This window comes from Erinaceus europaeus, chromosome 4 (genome assembly GCF_950295315.1).
Source record: "Erinaceus europaeus chromosome 4, mEriEur2.1, whole genome shotgun sequence".
In the NCBI taxonomy this organism is placed as follows: Eukaryota; Metazoa; Chordata; class Mammalia; order Eulipotyphla; family Erinaceidae; genus Erinaceus; species Erinaceus europaeus.
Genome location: NC_080165.1, coordinates 86,098,464 through 86,124,771, shown reverse-complemented (window position 1 = coordinate 86,124,771; position 26,308 = coordinate 86,098,464). Strand labels below are relative to the sequence as shown.

At 41.2% G+C, this 26,308-nt stretch overlaps 1 protein-coding gene across 7 annotated transcripts in view; it reads left to right on the top strand.

Annotated features, from left to right (window-relative positions):
- The first annotated feature begins 5,950 nt into the window (after nt 1-5,950).
- Nucleotides 5,951-26,308, top strand: part of ZNF451 (zinc finger protein 451) — an 89,878-nt gene continuing 69,520 nt past the window's right edge. For all 7 annotated transcript variants that reach the window (XR_009549514.1, XM_060190002.1, XM_007516483.3 and 4 more), the window contains exons 1-3: nt 5,951-6,076; nt 6,605-6,688; nt 24,813-24,893. Coding sequence is in view for 6 of the 7 variants with exons in the window: in XM_060190002.1 (XP_060045985.1) it covers nt 6,056-6,076; nt 6,605-6,688; nt 24,813-24,893 (186 nt within the window). In the remaining variant the exon portion in view is untranslated. The remainder of the gene's footprint in view (nt 6,077-6,604; nt 6,689-24,812; nt 24,894-26,308) is intronic.

Here is a 26,308-nt window from a genome sequence, read left to right as displayed (position 1 = left end):
TGCAGGTGGGGAGCCGGGGGCTTGAACCAGGATCCTTATGCCAATCTTTTCGCTTTGCACCACCTGTGTTAACTGCTGCACTACCACCCGACTCCCTGCTTCTTCTATTTCTAATGAGTTTCCTACTTCATGGTCTGACTTTAAATCATCCTATGGCTGGGTAAATAGCCAATTAGTAGAGCACCAATCTTTCATGTCTGTGGGTGCTTGTTCAATCCCTTACATCCCATGCATTGGTATAGTGTTCTCTCTCCTTCTCTCTCCCAAATGTAAAACTCTTTCTCATATGTAATAAATAAAATATATTTTGAGAGCTAGGTGGTAGCACAGTGGTACAGCATTAGACTCTTAAGGTGGACCAAGTCCCAAGTTCAATCCCTACCAGAGTGGTGCCCTGGTTCTCTTTCTTTCTCTTTTTAGTTTAATTTTGTATTATCTTTATTTATTGTTTCAAGACAGTCAGAAATTCAGAGGAGAGGGGGAAATAGAGAAAAAGAGAGACACTTGCAGCATTGCTTCACCACTTGTAAAGCTTTCCCCATGCAGGTGGGGGACCAGGGACTCCAACTGGATCCTTGTGCATGGTAACATGTATGCTCAACCAGGGGTGCTACTGCCTGCTCCCCCTTCCTCTTTCTCCCTCTCTCTCCCTCTCTCATTCACTAATTTAAAAATCTCCCCAAATAGCAATAAATTAAATGTTAAAAAAATCTTAAGGCAAAAATTAAATCACCTAGCCCAATTTTAGCCAAACACATTCATTGGAGGCAAAACACTATAGTAGCAGAATATATGCAAAAGTTAAATTGTCCTATTTCATAATAGTAGAACATTTAGATGCTCTCCCACTTTTGTTATTAATGATGAGTCTGTGATAAATAATGCTTTGCATCAAGCTTTTCCTAAAACTTAAATTATGTACTCAGGACAAATCATTGCAGGGACAAGAACTGAAATGAAGAGTGTTAATACTTTGTGTTCTAGTTACATGCTAATTTTTTCCAGGAGTACTTTTTTCCTTACCCATTAAATTTTACTTGCAAAGGGCTAAAGTTTATGTTCCACTGAACTCTTATCACTAAGAAAATTTTTATTAGTGATTTAATATTGATTTATAAGATAAGAGTGTAGGGATATAATTACATATCATTCCCACCACCAGAGTTTTTTGGTTTTTCAATTTCTTTGATGGGGGATTAATGGTTTATAGTCAACAGTAAAATACAGTAGCTTGTACATGCATAACGTTTCCACATAACAATACAACCCCCACTAGGTCCTCCTCTGCCATTATGCTTCGGGACCTGAACCCTCCACCTCCACCCCAGAGTCTTACTTTGGTGCAGTACACCAACTCCAGCCCAACTTCTGCTTAGAGTTTTCCCCTTTTGATCTTGTTTTTCAACTTCTATCTATCAGTGAGATCATCCCATACTTATCCCTTTGTTTCTGATTTATCTCACTTAACATGATAACTTTGAGCTCCATCCAAGATGGGGTAAAGAAGGTGAATTCACCATGAACCTGAGACTTTGAAACTTTAGGAATAAAGTTTGCATAACCATTATGCCATCGACCCTTGTTCACATTTCTCAGTTTTCCACATAACAATTCATCCCCCCTCTAGTCCTCTGCCATCCTGTTCCAGGACCTGAGCCCTCTCCCCCACTCCCACCCCAGAATACTTTACTTTGGTGCAATACACCAGACCCAGTCCAAGTTCTACTTTGTGCTTATTGTCCTTTTTTTTTTGTAATTGGATTTGTTTTTTGAAGATGCTTTTAAAACTTAGATAGAAAAAAGTTCTGCCAATATTTTCCTCTAAGTATTTGATAATTTCTGGTACCACCAGAGTTTTGTATCCCCCTTCCCCTCCAATGGAAACTAAAGTAGTTATCCCAAGGTCACAGAGATGGATTGACTATGAAGTCACTATCTATCTGTATCTATATGTTCCCCCATTTTTTTCTATGGCCCTGCCTTCACCTTTTTCTTTCTTTTTCTTTCTATCCTTCTTTTTTTAACTTTTTTTTTTTTTTACCAGAGCACTGCTCAGCTCTGGTTTACGGTGGTATGGGGATTAAATTTGGGAATTTGGAGCCTCAGGCACGAGAGTCTCTTTGCATAACACTTATGCTGTTAACCTCCCACATACTTCACTTTCTTTCTAAGTCACACCTACACTTATTTTTTTCTGTGTAATATCAATATAATTTATTTAGTAATTCAATAAATATTATAATCAGTAAAAATTCAAAATAGCTGTCTTTTTTTTCTACACAACCAATGAACACAACACAAACACAACCACTGTCAATAATCTTTCTCAATAAAGACAGGTAGACAGAATCATGGATGTCCTCTATTCTTTTTTTTAATATTTATTTATTTATTCACTTTTGTTGCCCTTGTTGTTTTATTGTAGACACCTACACTTATTTTTATTATCTTTATTTACTTATTTATTGAATAGGGACAGCCAGAAATCGAAAGGAAGGGGGAGATAGAAAGGGAGAGAAACAGAGACACTTATAGACCTGCTTCACCACTTGTGAAGCTTTCCCCTTGCAGGTTGGGACCGGGGATTTAAACCTGGGTCCTTGCACACTGTAACTGATGTGCTCAACCAGATGCACCACCACCTGGCCCCACACCTACACTTATTATTACCTCCAAGCATCTTTCCTTTTTTCCTCTTCTCTTTCAGATAAGAGAAACAGTGCCTGACTTCCTCTGGTGTTTTCCAGATTTGCCTCCCTTTCTGGGATAGTATAAAAATGAGATTTTTGGTGACAAATACTGGTGGCATCAGGTACTTGTGAAATTGGGGTTCAGAGGTGGGGGTATAGCATAATGGTTATGCAAAGAGACTTTCATGCCTGAGGCTCTCAAGTCCCAGGTTCAATCCCCCACATCACCATAAGCCTGAGCTGAGCAGTGCTCTGGTTAAAAAAAAAGAAAGAAATTGGGGTTCAGAGCCCTTTGGTCTTCTTCCCCTATAATTTACCCCTCAGGAGATATGGACCAAAATTCTTTATGGGGTGCAGAAGGTGGGAGTTCTGGCTTCTGTAATTGCTTCACTACTAAACATGGGCATTGACAGGTTAATCCATACCCCCTGCCAGTTTCTGTCTTACCCTAGTGGCACAGTGTTCTGGAGAGGTTCCAGGACACATTGGTGAGGTCATCTGCCCAGGGAGGTCAGGATGTAATCATAAGTAGGATCTGCAACCTGGTGGCTGAAAGGCAATAAGAGGTAAAGCAGGACAAAATGTTTAATAAACAGTAATCAAAAATTAGGAATAGAGCAGATGAGAAAAGGAACCTTAAGGCACTAAGATAATTTTTAAAAATTATTTATTTTAATGAGGGGAAAGGAGAGGGAGATAACAGCATTGCTCAACTCTGGCATATGGTAGTGCTTTTGATTGAATATGGGATTTCTGGGACATCAAGCATGAAAGTCTGGTGTGCTACCATTATGCTATCTTCCCAAACTTAGAATAATTTTAAATACAAGTTTGGCCTAGACATGTAAATATCTTGGAAATATTTATGGTACACATAGCTTTTGAGAAATTCAATAGCCAGGTCTATGATTCTCAATTTGCCGCTAACTTTTCAAATGTATGAAGTAGAAAAAAAACTGAAGCCATAAAGTACTGGAAGACAGCCTTTAGTAGAATGCAAAAAACAGCAAATGATTATCATAATTACAACAAACATAGGCAATCAGATGGTAGATTTGCATATAGATAAAGATTTAAAAGAATTTTGAGTCAAGGGGGGTAAATAGTGTAATGGTTATGCAAAGAGACTCATGCCTGAGGCACTGAACTCCCAGGTTCAATCCTCTGCATCACCATGAACCAGAGCTGAGCAGAATTTTGAGTTAGTTCTTTTTCTTCTTTTTAATTTTTTTTTTAATTTATAAAAAGGAAACATTTGACTAATCATAGGATAAGAGGGGTACAACTCCACACAATTCCCACCATCAGTCTGTATCCCATCCCCTCCCCTGATAGCTTTCCCATTCTTTAACCCTCTGGGAGTATGGGCCCAAGGTCATTGTAGGATGCAGAAGGTTGAAGGTCTGGCTTCTGTAATTGCTTCCCCGCTTGAGTTAATTCTCTTAAAAAACGTTGACAGTTATTGGTGTATAAAATTAAAACAAATACTTTTTTTTGATAAGACAGTGTGAATGAAAAAAAGAAGAAAAAAACAAAGAAAAAAAAATCTCAGGATCCTACTACTGTTCATCTGAGAAATTCCTGTCCTGGGAAACCATTGAACTGGTGGTGCTGTAAACTGGTGGTGCTGTAGTGGCCTGAAGTCAGTAAAAGAAAAAGAACTATATAAAACAGCCAGTTTTCTGTGAAGATGCTGTGCACCAAGGTCAGCAAACTATCATGTTCCAAGTTGTGGAGGAGGGAATCAGAGATAAGTTACACAGCCTGGCCTTCATATCTGCAAAAACAGTCTCTAAGACAAAAAAAACCCAACTTACTATGTTTCAGTTCTTGTGCTATTCCCACAAAGAAAATCTGACTCTGCAAGAATAAAAGATCACTTTTGATATTATATATGCCATTCTTTCTCTTTCCTGTAACTAGAATATCCTTTTATCTCTTCTAGGAGAATTATGTTGCTTTTTTTTTTGAACACATAACCAACAGTATGAACTGAAATCAAGGCTATTTTCAGTTAATAAACATCAAACAACAACAACAACAAACTAAGCAGCATAGTTGAGTATAAGTAAACTCTTAAGGGCTGTGTGTGTGTGTGTGTGTATACAATAAAAACATTTATTTAGTGTGTGTGTGTGTGTGTGTGTGTGTGTACAATAAAAACATTTATTTATTTCTAGTCACTGCTCATCTGTGGCTTATGGTGGTCCTGGGTACTGAATCGGAAACATCTGGTGCCTCAGTATGAACGTCCTTTTGCATAACTCATGTTATCTTACCAGCCCCAACCATCCTATATTGGTAAGGCAATGCTTGAGACTATCTTTTACATTTTAATATCGTAGTTCTAGATGTTAGTGCTAACTTGGTAGGTCTGGGCTCCCTTTTCCATTAGTTGGTCTTCCATGGGCTTCCTTGATGTACACTAGTATATACTGCAGCTGGAAATTTGAAGCTGGGGAGGGAAAAAAAAGAGTAAGAACACACTGGACTTCATTCCTGATTTTAAGATTCAGCTTTTCCGGAGGCTGGGAGATAGTTCAGTCAGTAGAGTGCACACCACATGAATACATCACACAAAAGGGGAAACTTAAGAAGTGATGAAGCAGTTCTGTGGTGTCTCCTTCACTTTTTTTTTGGTCTTCCCCATCTCTTATTTCCTATCTTTAAAAATAGGAAAAGTCTGTGTGGTGGAATCTCAAGGCTTAAATGACAGAAAAGCCCTAGACACAAAAATAAGCAAATAAATAAATAACTGTACCCCAGGTTCTGGGAAGGTTGAGTGGAAAAAAGGAAAAAAGAGAGAGAGAATTTATACCCGTCATATTTAGAATATTTGCCCTTAACGCTAAAAAAACAAGACGAAAACCTTTCTCCCCAAATCATACCAAATCTAACTTTGAAACCCATCTCCACATTCCTATTCTGGACCTTCCGTATAAAAACAAGATTTGCCCGCCCCCATTTCTTCCGTGGAACAACTAATGCCACGGCGGAGGAAGCACGCGCCCGCACCTTCGCAGCCCTTTTTATATTCTCTCCCTGTGAGCCGCGACCGCCAAGGGAGCACCAGAACTACAACTCCCAGCATCCTTCGCGGAGGAGAGGACTACTGAGTTAAAAAGCTCCCGGGCCATAGCCGGCCAGAGCTAAAGCTCTTCCTCTTGAAGTGGATTTGCACCTCTTTCCGCTAGCGGCGTCTGCAGCGTAACGCTTACGTAGGGCGGGACTGGGCGGTGCGAAGCGGTGCTGGGCGGGAAGGGAAGTCGTGGCGGTGGCAGTGGCGGTGGCAGCAGCACAGGCAGCAGAGGCTGCGGCGGTGGGGACACCTGGAGCGCGGCGCTGTCATTTCAGCCTCGGGAGAAATGGGAGAACCAGGGTCGGAGGTGAGAGAGGAGCGTCGGGCTGTGGCGTCTCGGTTGGAGCGCACAGGGTTTTGTGTTTTCTCGGGTCTGAGGCCTAGAGCTGGCGGCCGCCGCGGGGCGATGGCTGAGGGTCGCCTGCCGAGCTCTGCGCGGGGCCTGGTGCGCGTCTGAGCGAGGACCCAAAGCAACAATGGCCGCCCTGCCGCCCCCACCCCGGGCTCCTGCGCCCCAGTTCCTCGCTGCTGCCGCGCCGCCACTGGGAGCGACATTTTGAGACACGGTGGATTGCTCCGCAGCGGCGAGCTTGCAGCCATCCCATCCCGCCTTGAGTCGACGGGCAGATGCCGCGGTGCTGCCGGGGGCTTCCCCGGCCGCGGATCCCCGTGGACCTCCGCGTCCCCGGGAGCCACATAATTCGGTCGGGTGTGCGTGGGCTGGTGCTCACTTGGGTTTCCTCGAGAGCTTTGTGTTTGAATGGCTCCTTTTGGAAAACTCTGTTCGACAAGTCCATGCCTGTATAGGTGAGCGTGTCTTGGCTTATTTTTATAGATAATAGAATCTGTCCCTCCAGCTGGACCAGAGGCATCCGAGTCAACCACGGATGAAAACGAAGATGACATTCAGTTTGTTAGTGTAAGTAGCTGCGATATTCGTGTTTCTTTTCTTTTTTCTTCCCCCAGATTGAAAGTCTGCGTGCTATAACTCTCCTGTTCGTCACTCAACAAATGTGTAAAATGTCTGTCTGTACAGTAGGTACTAGACAGCTGTGGAGTCTGGAACACACACACACAACTTGCCTTGGCATTGGCACCTACTTGGCATTGGACTGGAACACACACACACACACACACACACACACACACACAGAGAGAGAGACACACACACCTACCTGAGAAACCACAAGAGCCATCACAGAGAATGTGGGTAAAAGTGCATGTTGTATACTTGGTCACATTAATCATGTCTTCACATAGAACCATTTTTTGCTTCAATTACTAATGCGAGGTTCTGGTTTCTTAAGACTGTTTTGAAATGGAGCCAAGCTATCCTCCAAAAGATGACACCCACCCAGGTTAGGGAGAAGGGCAAGGAAAGACATAGAAAACAAAGCACTGCAGGATCTCAAAAGCATTATGTAGTTTGAACAACATGAAGACAGCTAGGTTGATGAAGTAAGTCTTCAGTGACCTCTGAGATCATCATGTTACAACATAATACAGCAATTGTTCATAATGGAGATCTCTGACCCACCAGGAACCACTACATTTTTCTGAGTTTGTTCCCTTTGGAACAGTACTTTTCAAACATTAGTAAGTGAAATGTGCAGATCCCTGTGCCTTTCTTCGGATCTACTGAACCAGTGTTTCAGTGCGGGACCAACATATCTTCATGTTGGCTGGCACAAATGCAGGGACATGACTGTCTGAATCACCGTTTAAAGAATTGGTGTAGGAGAAAAATAGGGCATAGCATTAAATGGCATTTTCTTTCAAAACTTAAGATTTTTACAAAGATTCTTAAAATAGTACATTAGCTAGAGAATACATCTCACTTTTGAATATTGTATTTGGGTCATGGTATTATAGCTTTTTTTTTTTTTAATGGAGTATAGTATATGATGTTTATTTGTACTTGCTGGGCCACTGTATAAAACAAGTTATTAAGTAAGTTTCCTGTATGTACCCCCACATTGTGACAGTTCTGGTCTGCTATTGTTGTTGGTGTGTGTGTGCGTTTCTCTGAGCATTGCTCAGCTCTGTCTTATGGTGGTGCTGGGTATTGAACCTGGGACCTTTGTTGCCTCAGTCCTGCAAGTCTTTTTGCATATGTTCCATTTTGCTATGTTCCATTTCCCCTGCCCATGTTGGATTGTATTTTAATGAACATCTTTAGAAATCTTTCACAGTATAATTACTAGCTTTTGCCAGTGCATATTGTTACTTTTGTCCTTTTCATTTTAAACTTTAGAGCATTTTGGGAAGGGAGAGCAGTAGCAGTGTGGATCCTGTGTCTACTTTCATTTGGAATTAAGTAATTTGCTTGGTAATAGGGTTCTGTGATTATCTGTGACACATTTTCTGGATATTAGTATATTTATAAATGGAAAGTACTTACCCTGAGATTTTGTGAAAATGAAAGGGTGACACTCTTTTAATTCTTTGCTCCCAAGGTTATCACTGGGGCCCTACCTTTCCTGGAGATTTTTTTTTATTTTATTTTATTTTTTTAAGATTTTTTTCTTTTTTATATTTATTTTTTCCCTTTTGTATTGTTGTAGTTACTGTTATTGATGTCGTCATTGTTGGATTGAACAGTGAGAAATGGAGAGAGGAGGGGAAGACAGAGGGGGAGAGAAAGAGACACCTGTGGACCTGCTTCACCGCTTGTGCATCGACTCCCCTGCAGGTGGGGAGCCGGGGACTCGAACCAGGATGGTTACACCGGTCCTTGGCTTTTCGCCACATGCGCTTAACCTGCTGCGCTACCGCCCAACTCCATATTTAATTTTTTTGAGAGAGATGCAGAGAGAGAGAGAGAGAGACAGACACACACACATACATACACACACACACATACACACACACACACACACACACACACAGAAATACCAGAGCACTGCTCAGCTCTGGTTTATGGTGGTGCAAGGGATTGAACCTGGGATTTAGGAGCCCTAGGCATGAGAGTCTGTTTGCATAACCATTATGCTGTTTCCCCTGCCCCATTTTTCTTGTTTTTTTATTTTTTTAAATAGAGGGAAAGACAGAAATACAGAGGAAGAGAGGGGCAGTGAGAAAGAGGAATTACTGCAGTATTACTACGCTACTTATGAAGAGTCCCCCAAGTGGGGGGATTTGAACCCCATTCTGTGAGCATGACAGCTTGTGCCCAATACCATGAAAGCCACCGCCTGGCCTGTGACACACATTATAAACTGAACATTACCTTTGAGAAATACAGATGAAATCTATAAAAAGTTGAAAAGGGTTTCATGTAATGAAGAATTAATGTTGCTTGTACTAAGCTGAAGTTTAAAAATACTCTTAATAAGTTTTAGTAGTTTTTTTTTTTAATGTTTGTATCTATATCAAACTATGGGGCTAGGTTATTAGTACAGCAGAAGGTTCCAGGGCTTATTTACACTGGAGAGGTTCCAGGCTCCACCTTCACACTGCAGATAGCCAGACCTCTGGCTGTTTGGTCCCTTCTCTCAGCCCACCTCAGAAAAAATTAAAAGCATGTAATATATATTGTGTCTGATTTTGATACAGCAGCTAGTATTTGTTCCTGTTCCAAATATAATTTGAGAAGTTTGATAGTTGCACATAGAGATTACCAGTGAAAGCCAATCTGCCATGTGCATTTGTGGGGGTGGGGTGGGGTGGGGTCACGTCTTGGTGGTTTGACCCTACCTGGCTTCTCTTTTGATTCACATAGAGAAATGGGGGTGGGAGAGACATCACAATACTAGGAATTTTCCCCTATGCCCTGACAACTTACATGAGATGCTGGGACGTAAATCTGGGCCACTCATGGCAATGCACTTAACCTACCACCTGAGCTACCTTATTGGCCCTATCTTGACTTCTTGAGAGCTTGTTTGGAGGTTCTAGTGGGGGAGCGCAGTTATTTGCATACCCTCAACCAACCAGTCCATCTCTGTTTGGAGAAGGCTGTCCCCTTTAACCCAGGGAGGGACATACATGGAGCAGTGAGGGAGGAAGGGAACACCTGCCTAGCCAGCCAGATCAGCTGAATCAACCCTGGCAATCATTGGGGTGACGAGTTGCAGCCAGATGGCTCTCACATTCTTAATGATAACCCTCATAATACAATGATACCTTTAAAATCCTATTTTGAGATATAGAAACTGTTCTCTAACATTTCCTCAGATTAAAGAATTTTATGATGTCACTTTATTCTGGTTTGGATTTCTTAATTCTTTTTTTTTTTTTTTTGCCTCTGGGGTTATTACTGGGGCTCAGTGCCTGTACTACAAATCCACTGCTCTTGGAGGCTGTTTTTTTGCTGCCCTTGTTGTTTATCGTTGTTGTAGTTATTGTTGTTGTTATTGCTGTTGTTGTTGGATAGGACAGAGAAATCGAGAGAGGAGGGAAGACAGAGAGGGGAGATAGACACCTGCAGACCTGCTTCACCTCCTGTAAAGTGACCTCCCTGCAGGTGGGGGTGGGGTGGGTGCTCTAACCGGGATCCTTATGTTGGTCCTTGCACTTAGCACCATGTGCGCTTAACCCCATGTGCTACCACCCAGCCCCCAATGTTTTTTTGTTGAGTTTTTTGGGAAGAGACAAATTAAGAGGGAAGGGGGAGTTAGGGAGAGAGAAGGACACCTACAGCACTGCTTCACTGCTCATGAAGATTCCCCCCATAGGTGTGGAACAAAGGGCTTGAACCTGGGTTTTGCACATTGTAACATGTGTGATCTACTGCATGTGTAACCAACCTGACTCCTTAGTTCACTTTTATTAACCTCATTTTCATGTCTTTTTAATATTGTAGTTATTGTTGTTGATGTCGTTGTTGGATAGGACAGAGAGAAATGGAGAGAGGAGGGGAAGACAGGGAGTGAGAGAAAGATAAGACACCTGCAGACCTGCTTCACCACCTGTGAAGTGACTCCCCTGCAGGTTGGGAGCTGGGTGCTCAAACCAGGATCCTTATGCTGGTCCTTGCGCTTTGCGCCATATGAGCTTAACCCACTGTGCTACCACCTGATTCCAAAATTCATAGTTTTTTTTTTAATTTAATTATCTTTATTTATTGGACAGAGACAGTCAGAAACCGAGAGGGAGAGAGATAGACACCTGCAGACCTGCTTTACCCCTTGTTGAAGCCTTTCCCCTGCAAGTGGGGACCGGGGGCTTGAACCTGGGTCCTTACGCATTGTAAGATGTGTGTTCAACCAGGTGCACCACCACCCGGCCTCCGTTGTTATTTTTTATTGCCACCAGGGTTATCACTGGGGTTCATAGAGAAGTGGGGGAAGGGGGGGAGAGAGACCTGCAGACCTGCTTCATCATTCATGTGTTCCCCCCAGCAAATGGGTACAGGGGCTCAAACCCAGGTCCTTTGCACATGGTAAGAGGTGCCTCTTCATTTTCATATCTTTAATCTACATGGTGGGACAGATAGCTTTTTGTGATTTGTGAGGTACAGAGCCTGAAACTAATTATAGCACGCAAATTAAAAGGAATAATATAAATTTAGAGGTACAAAAATGCACCTTTTAGATTTTATTGAATTTTATAGCATATATTACAGAGAAGTATGCAATTTTTTTTTTCTTTTTTGCTTCCAGGGTTACTGCTGGACTTGGTGCCTGCACTACAGATCCACCACTCCCTGTAGGCATTCCTTTTTTTTTTTTCTTTTCCTTTTTCTTTATTTGATAGGACAGAGAGAAACTAAGAAGGGAAAGGGAGGTAGGCAGTACCTGCTTCACTACTCGTGAAGCATCCTCGTTCAGGTGGGGAGTGGTTGGTCCTTGTGTCCTCATGGTAATGTGTGTTAATTGGGTTCACCACCACCTGGCCCCCGAAGCATGCATTTTTTTAATTGTGCTGTTTGATTTTTGTGATGCTTGTACTCCTAAGTAGCACTCAAACAAAATGCTGCTATAACACAAACTTTACATTTAGCTCTTTTGCTTTCATTTTCCTTTAAGTTTACTAGTCTGATCTTCTACTACTACTACTCAGCCACCATTTTGCCTTACTTTCAAATTGTAGCTATTTTAATTTACTTACAGAGGACTTTTAGCTAAGAATTGATAACATAATTCATAGTGCGGTTCTAGTTACAAAAAACTAAAACTTTTTGAGGAAAAGTATTAGAATTTTGATAGCAGTGCAGGAGATCCAGATTTCAGCTAAGATTGTTGGTATAATGTATCACTGAATGTGTGCAAATAGTAAGAGAAATTAGGTATGATTTTTATAGTTTCAGGATCAAGTGTCCATATATGTTTGCTGCAGTAGAAGAGAGTGGGGCAAAATATGATGGTATCTTTTGAGTATAGGGGACTGTAACTAGAATAAAAATAGTGTGCATTCATAATATTCAAAAAGGGGCATAGTTCAGGGGTAGATAATATTCAAAGTCATGGGTTATCTTAAAGCAGGGGTGTGGGACATCCTGAAATCGTTTGGTCAGGCCCTGCTGAGGCAAGGGCAGGGGAACTTGAAATGCAGTTAAGTATAGGAGTTTTTTTTCACAGCAAATTAAATGCTAATTTTTTAATTGTTTATTATTTTTTTTAAACATGGCAGAGTGTGAACCTGGGGTCATTATTTATTTATTCCCTTTTGTTGCCCTTGGCGTTTTTTATTGTTGTAGTTATTATTGTTATCGATGTCGTCCATTGTCGTTGGATAGGACAGAGAGAAATGGGAAGAGAAAGACAGACACCTGCAGACCTGCTTCACCTGTGAAGCGACTCCCTGCAGGTGGGGAGCCGGAACTAGAACTGGTCCGTAAGCTGGTCCTTATGTTTTGCATCACCTGCACTTAACCTGCTTTGCTACCACCTGACTCCCGATTTAAAATTTTTTTTATAGTATATTTATTTGATAGAGATAGCCAGAAACTGAGAGGAGGGGGAGATAGAGAGCAACTTGTAAACGTGTTCCACCACTTAAGAAATTTTCCCCCTGCAGGTGGGGACTGAGGGACTTAAACCTAGGTCCTTGCACACTGTAATGTATGTGCTCAACCAGATGCACCACCGTCCAGCCCCAGTGTTAATTTTTTTTTTTTAGTTAATTTCTTTATTCTTTTTGTTTTTTTCTGCTTCTGGGTGGGGCTTGGTGCCTGCACTACGAATCCACTGTTCCTGGAGGTCATTTTCCCCATTTTGTTGCCCTTGGTATTGTTGTTGGATAGGACAGAGAGAAATCTAGAGAGATGGGGAAGACAGGAAGAGACAAAGACACCTGCAGACCTGTTTCACCGCCTGTGAAGCAGTCCCCCTGCAGTTGGGGTGTCAGAGTAGGCAGGTCCTTGCACTTCATACTAGCACTAAGTGCACTTAGCCCAGGCCGCTTCTCTGTGTACTATCCAGCAACAACAGCAAGGGCAACAAAATGGGAAAAATGGAGAGAGGAGGGCAAAACAGAGAGGGGAAAAGAAAGACACCTGCTGACCTGCTTTACCACCTGTGAAGCGACCCCCCAGGGGCTTGATCCTTAACACCAGTCCTTGTGCTTCTGGTCATGTGTGCTTAATCCACTGCACTCCTGCCCGACTACCCCCCCTTTTTTTAATGGATAGGATAGAGAGAAATTGAGAGAGGAAGGTGGATAGAAAAGGGAAGAGAAAGACATCTGCAGACCTGCTTCAATGTTTGTGAATTGACTCCCTGCAGGTGGGAACTGGAGACTTGAACCAGGATCCTTGTGTGGGTCCTTGCACTTCATACTATGTGTACTTAATCCATTGCACCACCTCCCGACCCTTGTGCTAATTTTTAAGTTGATAAATTTTTATGTCCCTTGAATATACATATCCAGATGACTTTGACAGAAAAAAGGTTCTCCACCCTTGTCTTAGAGCTACAAAGATTAATTGGAAATAATGTCTTGTCTATGTATTTCAGTGTGGTAGATGACAAAAGGCAGGCAAACTAGGTAAATAGATGCACTAGAAAGTATATAAGCTTTGAAAATAACAGCTATAAAGAACAGATTATATATATATATATATATATATATATATATATATATATATATATATATGGACTTTCAAATAGACTTGAGTTTAAGTTTATAATTTTTACGTAAGTAGGAGCTACTGTGTGTGTATGTGTAAGAGGCATTTTGAAAAGAAATAAGGAGTCCTCATGGCAAAAGAATATATATACATTTTTGGGAGTTGGGGGTGGCGCAGTGGGTTAAGTGCATGTGGCACAAAGTGCAAGGATGGGTGTAAGAATCCCGATTTGAGCCCCCGGCTCCCCACTTATAGGGGAGTTGCTTCACAAGCGGTGAAGCAGGTCTGCAGATGTCTTTCTTTCCCCCTCTCTGTCTTCCCCTCCTCCCTCCATTTCTCTCTCTTCTATTCAACAACAATGACATCAATAACCATAACAATGTTAAACAAGGGCAATAAAAGGGAAAAATAAATAAATATAAAAAAATTAAAAAATATATATATTTTAATTGGGAGAGAGAAAAATGAGCCAAATAGTGTGTATATCTTGAATTGTGAACTAAGCTTGAAGTCTTTGTTGTTTTTTTATTGTTACCAGGGTTGTCACTGCAGTTTTGTGCCAGCACTATGAATCTGCTGCTCCTGGCAGTCTTTTTCACTTATTTATTTATTTGATAGGATAGAGAGGCATTGAGAGGAGAGAGAGACACCTGCAGGTCTGTTTTACCCTTCTTGAATGGGTTGGGAGCGGGGATTCCAACCTAGGTCCTTATGCATGGTAATATGAGTGTTCAACTGAGTATGCTACCCTCTGGCCTCCAAGCTTGAATTTTAATTGGGAATTATTTGAAATTTTTAGATTGGTGGAACTGCAAGACTCACTTGTGTCCTTCTTTGGGGTGGAGGGGACTTAGTAGTTTAAGACTTTTGCATCTGTGTTCAGATTCATAATCTTTGTCTTAGAATGGAGTAATTTTTCACATACTATATTTTAATTTATTGGTGCCCAATAGTAGGTAATTGATATTTTGATTTTGTAGTAATGTCACTTTTTAATAATAGGAATTATTTCATTAAATTTTTTAAACTGCTGATACTAATTCGTGTGTCCTCATACTATTATGTTTATCCTTGTGCTTCTGTCCTTAAATTCAGTCACTTTGGAAGTAGAATTTCTTTTATTTTGTTAGTGGTACAGAGGGGAGGAGAATGGTGGTTTTACTAGTTGATGTAAAGAGCAAATATAGATAAATATCTGGTAATTGGAGGGCCATGTGCATCCATGTCTATTGAGACTATAAACATAAACTAAAATAGCTTTTCTTAATACTTCTAAACATTACCTTTTGGGGTGGAGCTCGTGTTTTGTGTGTATATGTTATGAGTTATTTAAATCTTTTCAAAATTTTTGTTATTTATTTATTTATTGGATAGAGATAGAACTCGAAAGGGAAGAGGAAGACACCTGCCACACTGCTTCACAGCTTGCCCCAACAGGCTGCTTGAATCTGGGTGTGTGCACCACCACCTGGCCCCAACAGCAGTTCTTTTATTGAAGAAAGTGAAGTATTTGAATTTAGAAACCTGGGGAATCATTGATTATTGAAAGTAAAAATACTTCAGAAGTAATAGTAACCACATAGCCAATTATGTGTCTAGGGAACCTCACAATGTTTTCTTTCTCCTTTGTTAAATGGAAGAATAACATCTCACTATCTTACTTGAAAAGTAATAACTGAAGCACTGATGTATTTCTTTGATCAGAGCACTGCTCCGCTCTGGTTTATAGCAGTGCTGAGATTAAAACTAGGACCTGGGAACCTCAAGCAGTAAAGTCCTTTTTTGCATAACCATTATGCTGTCCCCCAGGAACCCCCCCACACACCTTTTTTTTTTTTTTTTTCTTTTGCTATCAAGATTTTTCCCACTTTGCTCCTGCACAATTTCACCATCTAATGGGCTCTTCTTATTTTTATGATAGAGGGTGAATTACAAGGGAAGGGAGAATGAGAAACACCACAGCACTATTCTACCACTTTTGAAGCTTCTTCCCGTTTTCATGGTGCTCCCATATGGTGTCAGGGAACTTGAACCCAGGTCCTCATGCATTGTAAAGTATGTACTATACCAGGTGCACCATCTCCTCACCCTAGTGTACTTGATCTCTTAAGTTCATCACAGTGGAAAATTTCCATATTCAGGGATGAAAATTAGCTGAAGTATAGAGTTTCTGTTATAATAGGTCTATTCCAGATGTTTGTTTATTGTTCAGGCTCTTTGCCTTTTTGACAGTCTCTATCGTGTTGTCATTTCCTTCAACTACTTAAAACTCTCAAATTATTTGAGAAGTAAACGAACAAATATATTCTAAATAACTCCTGCTTTTGCTCATTTTTGCACTTCCTATCCTGATTCTGTTCATTTTCTTCTTTCTTTTAGTGTACCAAAACCTCACATGTGCAGTTCTACCACCCTTTGACCAATATTTTAATTCTTTTTTTCTTCTTCAGAGAAAGGGAGAGAGAGAACCACAGTACATACTGCTCTATCATCCATGTAACTTCCTCCTGTGCTAATGCTATGATTCTGCTGTGTGGTACCATGGCTTGAACCTGGAGTTTTGCGGTTGTCACATATCCTACCTGGTAACCTATTTAGCGTGTGTGTGTGTGTGTGTTTCTGTCTGTCTGTCTGTCTGTCCTCTTTTACAGCTAGGTCCTTAGGTATTCCATTTCACTGTTGCAAAACTTTTCATCCCAGTAGGAAGTTACCCTAACGCAAGAGGTTTCTTGAGAGCTTGTTTGGAGGTTCTAGCAGGGGAGCACAGCTACTCGTATACCCTCGACCGAAGACCGGTCCGTCTGGTGAGCTATCTCTATGGCCAGCTTTCCTCTCTCTCTCTCTCTCTCTCTCTCTCTCTCACTTATTTCAGAAAGGAGACATTAACAAAACCGTAGGATAGGAGGGGTATAACTCCACAGAATTCCCACCACCCCATCTCCATATCCCATCTCCTCTCCTGATAGCTTTCCCATTCTCTATCCCTCTGGGAGTATGGACCCAGGGTCATTGTGGGTTGCAGAAGGTAGAAGGTCTTCTGTAATTGCTTCCCCACTGAACATGGGCGTTGACTGGTAGATCCATACTCCCAGTCTGTCTTTCTCTTTCCCTAGTAGGGTGGGTCTCTGGGGAAGCAGAGCTCCAGGACACATTGGTGGGGTCATCAGTCTAGTCGGCATCCTGCTGGCCTCTGGAACCTGGTGGCTGAAAAGAGAGTTAACACACAAAGCCAAACAGATTGTTGAACAATTATGGACCTAAAGACATATAGTGCAGATGAAGTGTTGGGGGGTACTCACTGCAAACTCTTGTGTACTTCTGCTTTCAGGTATATATTTTGCCCTAGTTTATGGATACATGTGAACATATGCTCTATCTCAGGGTACCTGGTCTATATCTAGGTTTTGGGACTTTGTTAGGAAGTGAACCACCTGGAATGGAATGAGAGGATACTATTAAAGGAAAGGTCTCACCCAAGTAATGAAGCTGAAGGGTTGTCATTCCATACCTGAAGTCTCTGGATACAGTCTGAAGTGAAGCATGCTGGGGTGGCACTCGTTGCGTTGATAAGGTTGGGATCGGCGGGTGCAATATTAATTGATATGAAATGAGAGAAGCATGCAGTAAAGTGGGCCCCACCCTAAGGTTCCAGGACTGGGGGAAATATAGGCTCTAAAGTTGAAATTTGAGGTTCCTGCTGTCTTAGGGTTCAAGAAGATAATGGATAGTTACTGTTATCACATTATTTGGTAATTGGGTTAACTTTGAAAAGTCCTTTTCTTAGGGTTTGCTGTATAATACCCAGCATCTTGTATATAGCTGTACCACTGGTTGCTTCTGTTCTCCCTGGTCTAGGCTTTTGAGAGAGTCCACATATCAAAGACTCAGCCTATGTATTAAAAAGACTCAGTCTGTGCTTTAAAAAGTTTGAGACATACAATCAATTTTTCCCCTCTCATATTAATTAAATAGTGATTTATATGACTACAAATTAATAGGAGTGTACATAAACACCATTCCCACCACCAAAAGACTGTGTCCCATCCCACCCACCCATCCCTGCTCCCCTGCCACCCCGGGAAGCTGAATGTCCACCCTCCCCCTCACCACAGGGTTTTTACTTTGGTGTCCTACTCTAGCTTTTTTCTCTTTAAGTGTGAATCACAATCTTGTTATCATCTAGTACTTGGTGGCATATACATTTACTATTCCATCCAGTACTACATTTCTAGTAGTCTTCACTCATCTGTCTTTACTCCTACCTTTTTCTAGTAGTTTTGCAGCCACCTTTAAATTCTATTTTGTGACTTTTGTTTTGCCTGCCAGGGCCTCACACCTATGTGATTCCTCTGCTTCTGGCAGACTCCCCCCCCCCCCCCACGCGCTTTCAACTTCAGCCAGAGAGATGGAGAAGAAATACCACAGCACTGCTCTGCCATTCATAGATCATCTCCCTCTGTCAGGCACTGCCCTCCCATGTGGTGGCTCAAACCCAAGCCCTCTCACTGGTAAATTGTCAGTTGTCCTGGGTAAACTGTCTCTTGTCCTCCTCTGTGTGCACACACTCCCCCACCCCGTCTCTTTTTTTCTCTAAATATGATTCTGGTCAGTAAACTTGGCCAAGTGACCTCCTGGACCTAGTTTTTTAATTTCTTTTTTTTTTTTTTTTCCCTCCAGGGTTATTGCTGGGCTCGGTGCCTGTACCATGAATCCACCGCTCCTGGAGGCCATTTTTCCCCCTTTTTGTTGCCCTAGTTGTTGCAGCCTTGTTGCAGTTATTATTGCCATTATTGATGTTGCTTTGTTGTTGGATAGGACAGAGAGAAATGGAGAGAGGAGGGGAAGACAGAGAGAGAGGGGAGAGAAAGATAGACACCTGCAGACCTGCTTCGCCGGGGGCTCGAACTGGGATCCTTACGCTGGTCCCTGCGCTTTGCGCCATGTGCGCTTAACCCACTGCGCCACCGCCCGACTCCCGTTTTTTAATTTCTTTAGAGAAAAGGAGAAAGGGACAAAAATGAGAGAGACACCACTGCCCCCCCCAGTGCTGTCCTTGGTACTTTACCCTTTACCTCTTGTGATGCTGGAGTTCAAGTACAGGGCCTTGCTTACTAAGGTCCACAAGCTCCTAGATGAGCTTCTCTTAGTCCCTGTGACTTTTTTTCCCTCCAAGTAATGCATTCATGGAAGCTCTGTCTTGCTTTTGTGTTTCAGGTAACTTGGTGATTTTTTTGGTAAGCTGTTTCTATGGGTATACAAGAGAGATTCCTAATACATATTTCTTTTTATTGTTTTATTAGGGAAATAATGATTTGCAAGACACATGGCTACAGTTTATCTTTCCATGATAGTTGTCTACACACCACTCTCACCACCAACCTATTGGGTCCCCAGTGTTCCCCTCTCCCTGTGGATTCCCCCAGCCCCTTCATCTAGGCTTTGCTGTAACAGACTGCATCAAGTCCAAATTTTACTCTGTTTTGCCTTTCTTTCCTTGTTTCTTAAGTTCCACCCATAAGTGAGATCACTGGTATTCATCATTCTCCTTCTCCTTCTGTCTGATCTCACTTTATAGGATGCCTTCCAGTTCCATCCAAGATGAGGCCAAGGATGTTTTAGAATTTAAAAATGTTTTCATCATCTTTTTTTTAAAGATTTTTTTAAAAGTATTTTATTTATTTTATTTTTGAGAGAGACGCAGAGAGAAACACCAGAGCACTGCATAGCTCTGGCTTATTGTGGTGCAGGGCATTGAATCTGGGACTTCGGAGCCCCAGGCACAAGAGTCTCTTTGCATAACCATTATATTCTCTAACTCTGCCCTCATCTTTTTTCTTCACCCCTTTTGTTGCCCTTGCTTTTTTTTTTTTATCATTGTAGTTATTACTGTTGTTATTGATGTCGTTATTGTTGGATAGGACAGAGAGAATAGAAATGGAGAGGGGAGGGGAAGACGGGGGGAGAGAAAGACACCTGCAGACCTGCTTCACCGCCTGTGAAGCCACCCTTCCTGCAGGTGGGGAGCTAGGGGCTCGAGCTGGGATCCTTATTCCAGTTCTTGCACTTCATCATCTTTAATAGATGAGTAGTATTCCACTGTATATACACACAACATAATTTTCTTAGCCACTCATTTTTCATGTGTATGGGTTACTTCCTTGTCTAGTAGAAATAGTGCTTCTGTGAACGTTAAGTGTACATAGAACTCGATTTTTCTTTTTAAAATCTTTTTTTTTTTTTTTTGATAGGACCGAGAGACATTGAAGGGAGAAGGGCTGATAGGGAGAGAGAAAGAGACATGCCAGTGGCACTGCTTTACCGCTAGTATAGTCCCTCCTGCACCCCCAGCCCCTACCACCACCACATGCTTTACTGAGTGAACCCTGGGTCTTTGTACACTTAACATGTACATGTACACTTAACCTGGTGTGTCACTGCCTGGCCCCCTACATAGATCTCTTTAAATAGGTGCTTTTTAAAAAAAAAAAAAAGATTTAAAAAATATTTATTTATTTATTTATTCCCTTTTGTTGCCCTTGTTGTTTTATTGTTGTAGTTGTTGTTGTTGTTGGATAGGACAGAGAGAAATGGAGACAGAGGGAGGAAAGACAGACACCACCTGCAGACCTGCTTCACCGCCTGTGAAGCGACTCCCTTGCAGGTGGGGAGCCGGGGCTCGAACCGGAATCCTTCTGCTGGTCCTTGTGCTTTGCACCACATGTGCTTAACCCGCTGAGCTACCACCCGACTCCTGTGCTTTTGTTTTCTTTGGAGAGATCCTTTGAAGATGGAATGCCTAGTCATAGGGTAGGTCCACCTCAGATGAGATCAGGTGTGTTCAAGGTTGAATGGCTGTAGACAGATAGGAAGGACCATTTCTAACATTTCTGGAGGAGAGCAAACTAAGGAGATTATACAAATAAGGAGAGCTACTATAATTTAATCTACTATGGATTGAACATAAAACTTTGAGAATCTCACTACTAGGTTTTAGGCTTAAGTAATTTATCTGTTATGACCATCTATGGGAAACTCTGCCCCCACCCTTTTTCCTTCAAGTTTGAGTTTGTACAGTTTAGGAAAAGTAACACTGGCATATGTGATGCCAGAGGTTGAACTCAGGACCTCATGCTTGCAAATCCAGGCATCTACCTGTACCACCTTGAGTGTCGCATAGTCAGAAATCTGAAATTGTTTTACTGTATGATGCTTGTGGGATTGGATGCCTCTTCAAAGGAAGAGGATCTTTCAACTTGAGACCAGCTTCTGTTTCCTGAATAGAGACTTTTCCGTAGTTTTTCCAATGAATAATTCACTTAAGTTTAACAGTAACTAGTTTTCCCCACCCTAAGAAGACTTTCCCTCAGCCATGTTCCTCAGCTGTGTTTCTTTCTCTTGTTTTCATCATAGTATTTTAAAATATATTTTATGATTTATTGGATAGAGGCAGATAAGTTGTGAGGGAAAGGGGAGATGGAGAGGGGCAGAGAGAGAGACCTGCAGCCCTTCTTCACCACTCATGAAGCTTCCCTCTCCAGGTAGGGACTAGGGGCTTGAACCTTCATCTTTGCACATGGTGACATGTACATTCAGCCAGGTGAGCTACTGGCTGGCCTCTCAACAGTATTTTTTAAAGGAATTCTTTTTCTTTTTCTTTTTTTTTTCCTTTATTGCCACCAGGGTTATTGCTGGGCATTAGTGCCAGCACTAAGCCTGCTGCTCCCAGCATCCTTTTTTCTTGTTTTTGATTGACAAGACATAGAGAAATTGAGAGGGGAGGAGAGATAGCGAGGGAGAGAGAAACATAGATACCTGGTGACTTAGAAAGGAAGAGAAGGGTCGGGCCAAAGCACAGTGGGTTAAGCACACATGGCCCGAAGCGCAAAGACGAGCCAAAGGATGCCAGTTCGATCCCCTGGCTTCCTACCTGCAGGGAGTCGCTTCATAATCGGTGAAGCAGGTCTGTAGTTGTCTTATCTTTCTCTCCCCCTCTCTGCCTTCCCCTCCTCTCTCCATTTCTCTCTGTCCTATCCAATAATAATAGTAATAGCCACAACAATGATAAAAAAGGGGGGAGGAATAGCCTTCAAGGAGCAGTGGAGGTACCGAGCCCTAGCAATAACCCTGGAGGCAAAAAAAAAAAAAAAAAAGGAGGAAGAGTAGATGGGACCATAGGAAAAAAATTGGAGGGTGGAGGGTAGATAGCATAATGGTTATACAGACAGATTCTCATGCCTGAGGCTCCAAAGTCCCAGGTTCAGTCCCCTGTACCAGTGCTCTGGTAAAAAAATAATAATAATAATAAAAATTAAAAGAAAAAGTTGCCAAATATAGACAGATAATAGAAATAATAGTTAAACTCATACCTGCAACCTTAGGAAAATTGTTATAGCTTCTAGTGGAGAGAATGAGGATACAGAACTCTGCTGTTGGAAGCAGTGTGGAAATATGCCCAGTATCTTATAATTTTGTAAGTCAATGTTAAATCACTATTAAAGTTAAAAAAGAAAGGCACACCTGCTTCACCACTCATGAAGCATCCCCCCTGTAGGTGGTGAGTTGGGCTTGAAATAGGATTCTTGCACATGGTAATAATATGTTCTTAACCAGGTGATTCACCACCTGGCCCCCAAATAAATAATCTTGACTCATGACTTTTTTTTTTTAATTATCTTTATCGGATAGAGACAGCCAGAAATCGATAAAGAAGGGGAGATAGGAAGAGAGCCTATAGCCCTGCTTCACCACTCATGAAGCTTTCCCCCTGCAGGTGGGAACGGGGCTCTTGAACCTGGGTCCTTGTGCACTGTAACAAGTGTGCTCAACTACATGTGTTACCACCCAGCCCCGACTCATGACTTTTATAGACTTAATTTCTATTTAAACTTTTTTTTTTTTTTTTGCCTCCAAGGTTATTGCTGGGGCTTGCCTGCACCATGAAACCACTGTTCCTGGAGGCCATTCCCCCACCCCCATTTGTTGCCCTTGTTGTAACCTTGTTGTTGTTGTTGACGTCGTTCGTTGTTGTATAGGAAAGAGAGAAATGGAGAGAGGAGGGGAAAACAGGAAGAGAAAGATACCTGCAGACCTGCTTCACCGCCCGTGAAGTGACTTCACTGCAGGTGGGGAGCCGGAGACTTGAACTGGGATCCTTATGCCAGTCCTTGCACTTTGTGCCACATGCGCTTAACCTGCCCGGCCCCCTATTTAAATTTTTTAAAAGAGTTTGGCTTCTATGCTGTTTTTCTTGAATGTTGTTCTCAAAAGTGTTTAAAAATCTTTTTGTTGTTAAATCTAGTGACTTTTTCTTCAAGACACAGCCCCCTTTCTTTTTTCTCCTTAAACTAGAGAACCACTCAAGTCTGATTTTTCTTAGAACAGGGATTTGAACCTGGGACCTTGGAGCCTCAAAGAAGTTTTTTGCATGATCATTCTACTATCTTCTCCATGTCATCAGTGGCACTTTTTTACTTTATAACCTGATACTCACATTTATTATTATTATGGAGAGAGATAGGAGAGAGCAAACGACAGCATCACTCTGGTACATACACTGTTGGGGATTGAATCTGGGATTGGATACTTTAGAATTCAACACTTTAATGTACTCTGCCAGCTGCTGGACAGCTAGCAGACAACTTCTGTTGAGGTTTCATTTTTAGCTTCTTTGAAATTATACATTCCTACTCTCTGCTATAATCTGATGAGCTGTTTAGCTTTTCTTAAGTCCTAAAATTTCAACATTTCCTTGAGAGCCTCTTGGAATCTCTTCTTCTTCTTCTTTTTTAATTGACTGTACCATATCTATCTAGAGTTTAGTAATGGATAGGGGAACAACTCCCAAATCTCTTATTTTCCACTTAATGCTCATTCATATAGATTACCATTTTGCATTCCCAGTTGTCTGTCAGATAACTTTGTGACACTAGGTTTCTGCGTTACAGATTTTATTAATGGCATTAGTTTCTAATGGCATTAGTTTCTTCCTTCATCTAAGCTTGAAAGACCAATTAAGTACTGTTTATCATTGGAATTTATTTTTTTATCACCTGCGATTTTTTTTTTTAATACTGATATATTTTGTACATGTATCCCCAACAATGCTCTTTACTAAAATATAGCTGTCATATTCTCATCTTAGTACCTGGTGATTCCCTTTTGACTGTAAAATAAGATCAGATTCTTTAGTATTTAAGGTCTCGTCTATGATGAAGCCAATAATGATGAAAGGAGGAAAACAAGGTTTGATGTTAGTCTGAGGGTTGGAGATTGAGCCAAGCTGGTCATCTGAGAACTCCAGTCCATGTTTTTGAGCTTAGACATAACAAACTATTGGATCATCCATTTCATCTGAAAAGCACTACATCATAATATCTGTGTCTCTACATAAACACCTGAATTAACTATTTTTTATCAACAAAGAATGGCCATGATCAGGTTTGAACTCTTTTTAAGCCTGTTTTCACCCCACCCACCCACTTGATGACCAGTGCCTACACAACTTCAATTCTTGTGTCCATCTTCCCCCACCCCATTTTTCTTTCCTCTAGGCAGAGGGTGTGTGTCTGAGAGAGGTAGAAAGTGAAACAGAGAAGGAGAGACACTGCAGGTGCTCCCATGTGGTGACCTGGAGCTTCACCTGGGTCCTTGCGCGTGCTATCTGTGGTGTGCTTTACTGAGTGAGCCACCAATAAACCCCATCTTGTCATCATTTCTTACTTATGTATAGCAGATTCTTGAATAATATCATTTCAACATTGTTTCTACCTTGAATAAAATTAATTTCTTAGAGGATGGTATTTCATTATGTATCATTTTGCCTAAAATTACAGTTTTTAAGAACCTGTCAATGATTTTAAATGAGGGCTTACTACACTCTGAGTACTTTCCTCTCTTACTGATTTTATTTATTTTCTGCCATCATAAGCCTTCCTCAGAGGAGTTCTTACCAATCTATTAAAAAAAAGAGATAGTCTTAAATGCTAGCTTAGCTTGAATATATAAGTAACTTGATATACTTATTCTTTCATAGGAAGGACCATTAAGACCTGTTCTTGAATACATTGATCTGGTCAGCAGTGATGATGAAGAGCCTAGCACCTCTCACAGTGAGGTAAGTACATTATATTTGATTTACCTTTCTTCATCTTCATCATGTCAGAGGTATTCTTTAAGGAGAGATGATAAGTTAATGTTGGCTATATTTAGGGACTATAGTGCTCTAGACAATGGTTCATCTTTGCTGACCTTTGGTTCTAATAGAAAGTGCAGGGGCCTTTAGTAAGAATATCTCCTGCCTCCACCTTTGTTTCTCTACTCCCATGAGAATGTGAAATGATAACTAGCAGAGTTTTAAATTTTGAAAGTAATATCTGGTAAAAAGGAAATCAGATAATAAACAAAGCTTTTTGGCTCCTTGTGCCCTTCTACTTTCCTATTTCTGTATTATATCTTTAGGCACCTTTTTTTAGGCAAGTCCTTTTTTGTCAGAACCACCTGACCACAGAAAATTTGTTTTGTTATGGAAGAAAGAATATGTAGTAAACTTTCAAGAAAATGGAATGTGGGGAAGGGTTTATAGTGGGGAATGTCAGGCATCATTTGTTTAACCTCCTCTATCTCCCACATTTTTAGTTATATCTCTTGCCTCTGATTTATTTGTTGTGACTTTTACCTTTTAACAAATGCTTCCTTTACTCTGAAAACCATACTAAGTCCGTTGTGGCAGTCTTGTCTTTGATTTGTCTTTACCCAAGAATATGTGAATGTAATATCTTCTTAATGGAGTAGAGAGTTTGCATTTGTTTGAGGTAGCAGAAAACTTCTTGTTCACACAGGGAATTGAGGATTGGACTTGGAGTAAAAATATCTAGCCTTTAGTCTAGACTTTACTCCTTACTAATTCTGTGACTTTGGATAAACTAAGTATCCTTTTAAGCCTCAGTTTCTTAATCACATAAGAATAATACCTACCTCACAGGGTTGTTGTGAGGATGAAATTAGGTGACAAATACACGTAAATGCTTCTTGGAACCTTCGTTACAAACCACAGAGCAAAGCTATACAGCAGGAAAATGTTCTTATTCCTGGAGAAGGAACTTGAGAGAGCTAGAATTCTATGCATATTGAATGGTTGTGGTTTTTTCTGGCTTATGGTGGTGTGAGGGATTGAACCTGGGATCTCAGAGCCTCAGGTTTGAGAGTCTGTTTGCATATACATTATTCTATCTTCCCTGCCCTTGGATGGTATTTTTTAATTGTTATCACCAGTATCCTACCATGAAATCACACAGCAGGTTAGGATGGCACCACTTGAACTGGGCTTAATTTTCTTTTTTCATAGGCAATGCCAGAATAAAGCCAATATTTGGCATTGAGCCTTTGGGGGAGGGGGTCAGTAAAGCTTGTGAATTGAACTTTTACAATCCCTCTATTTACTGTAGTGGATTGCATCTTTCATTGTTATTTGTTATGATTTAAAACATTGAGTTCTACTTACTGGACATGCATCTCTGAACTTGAAAGTTA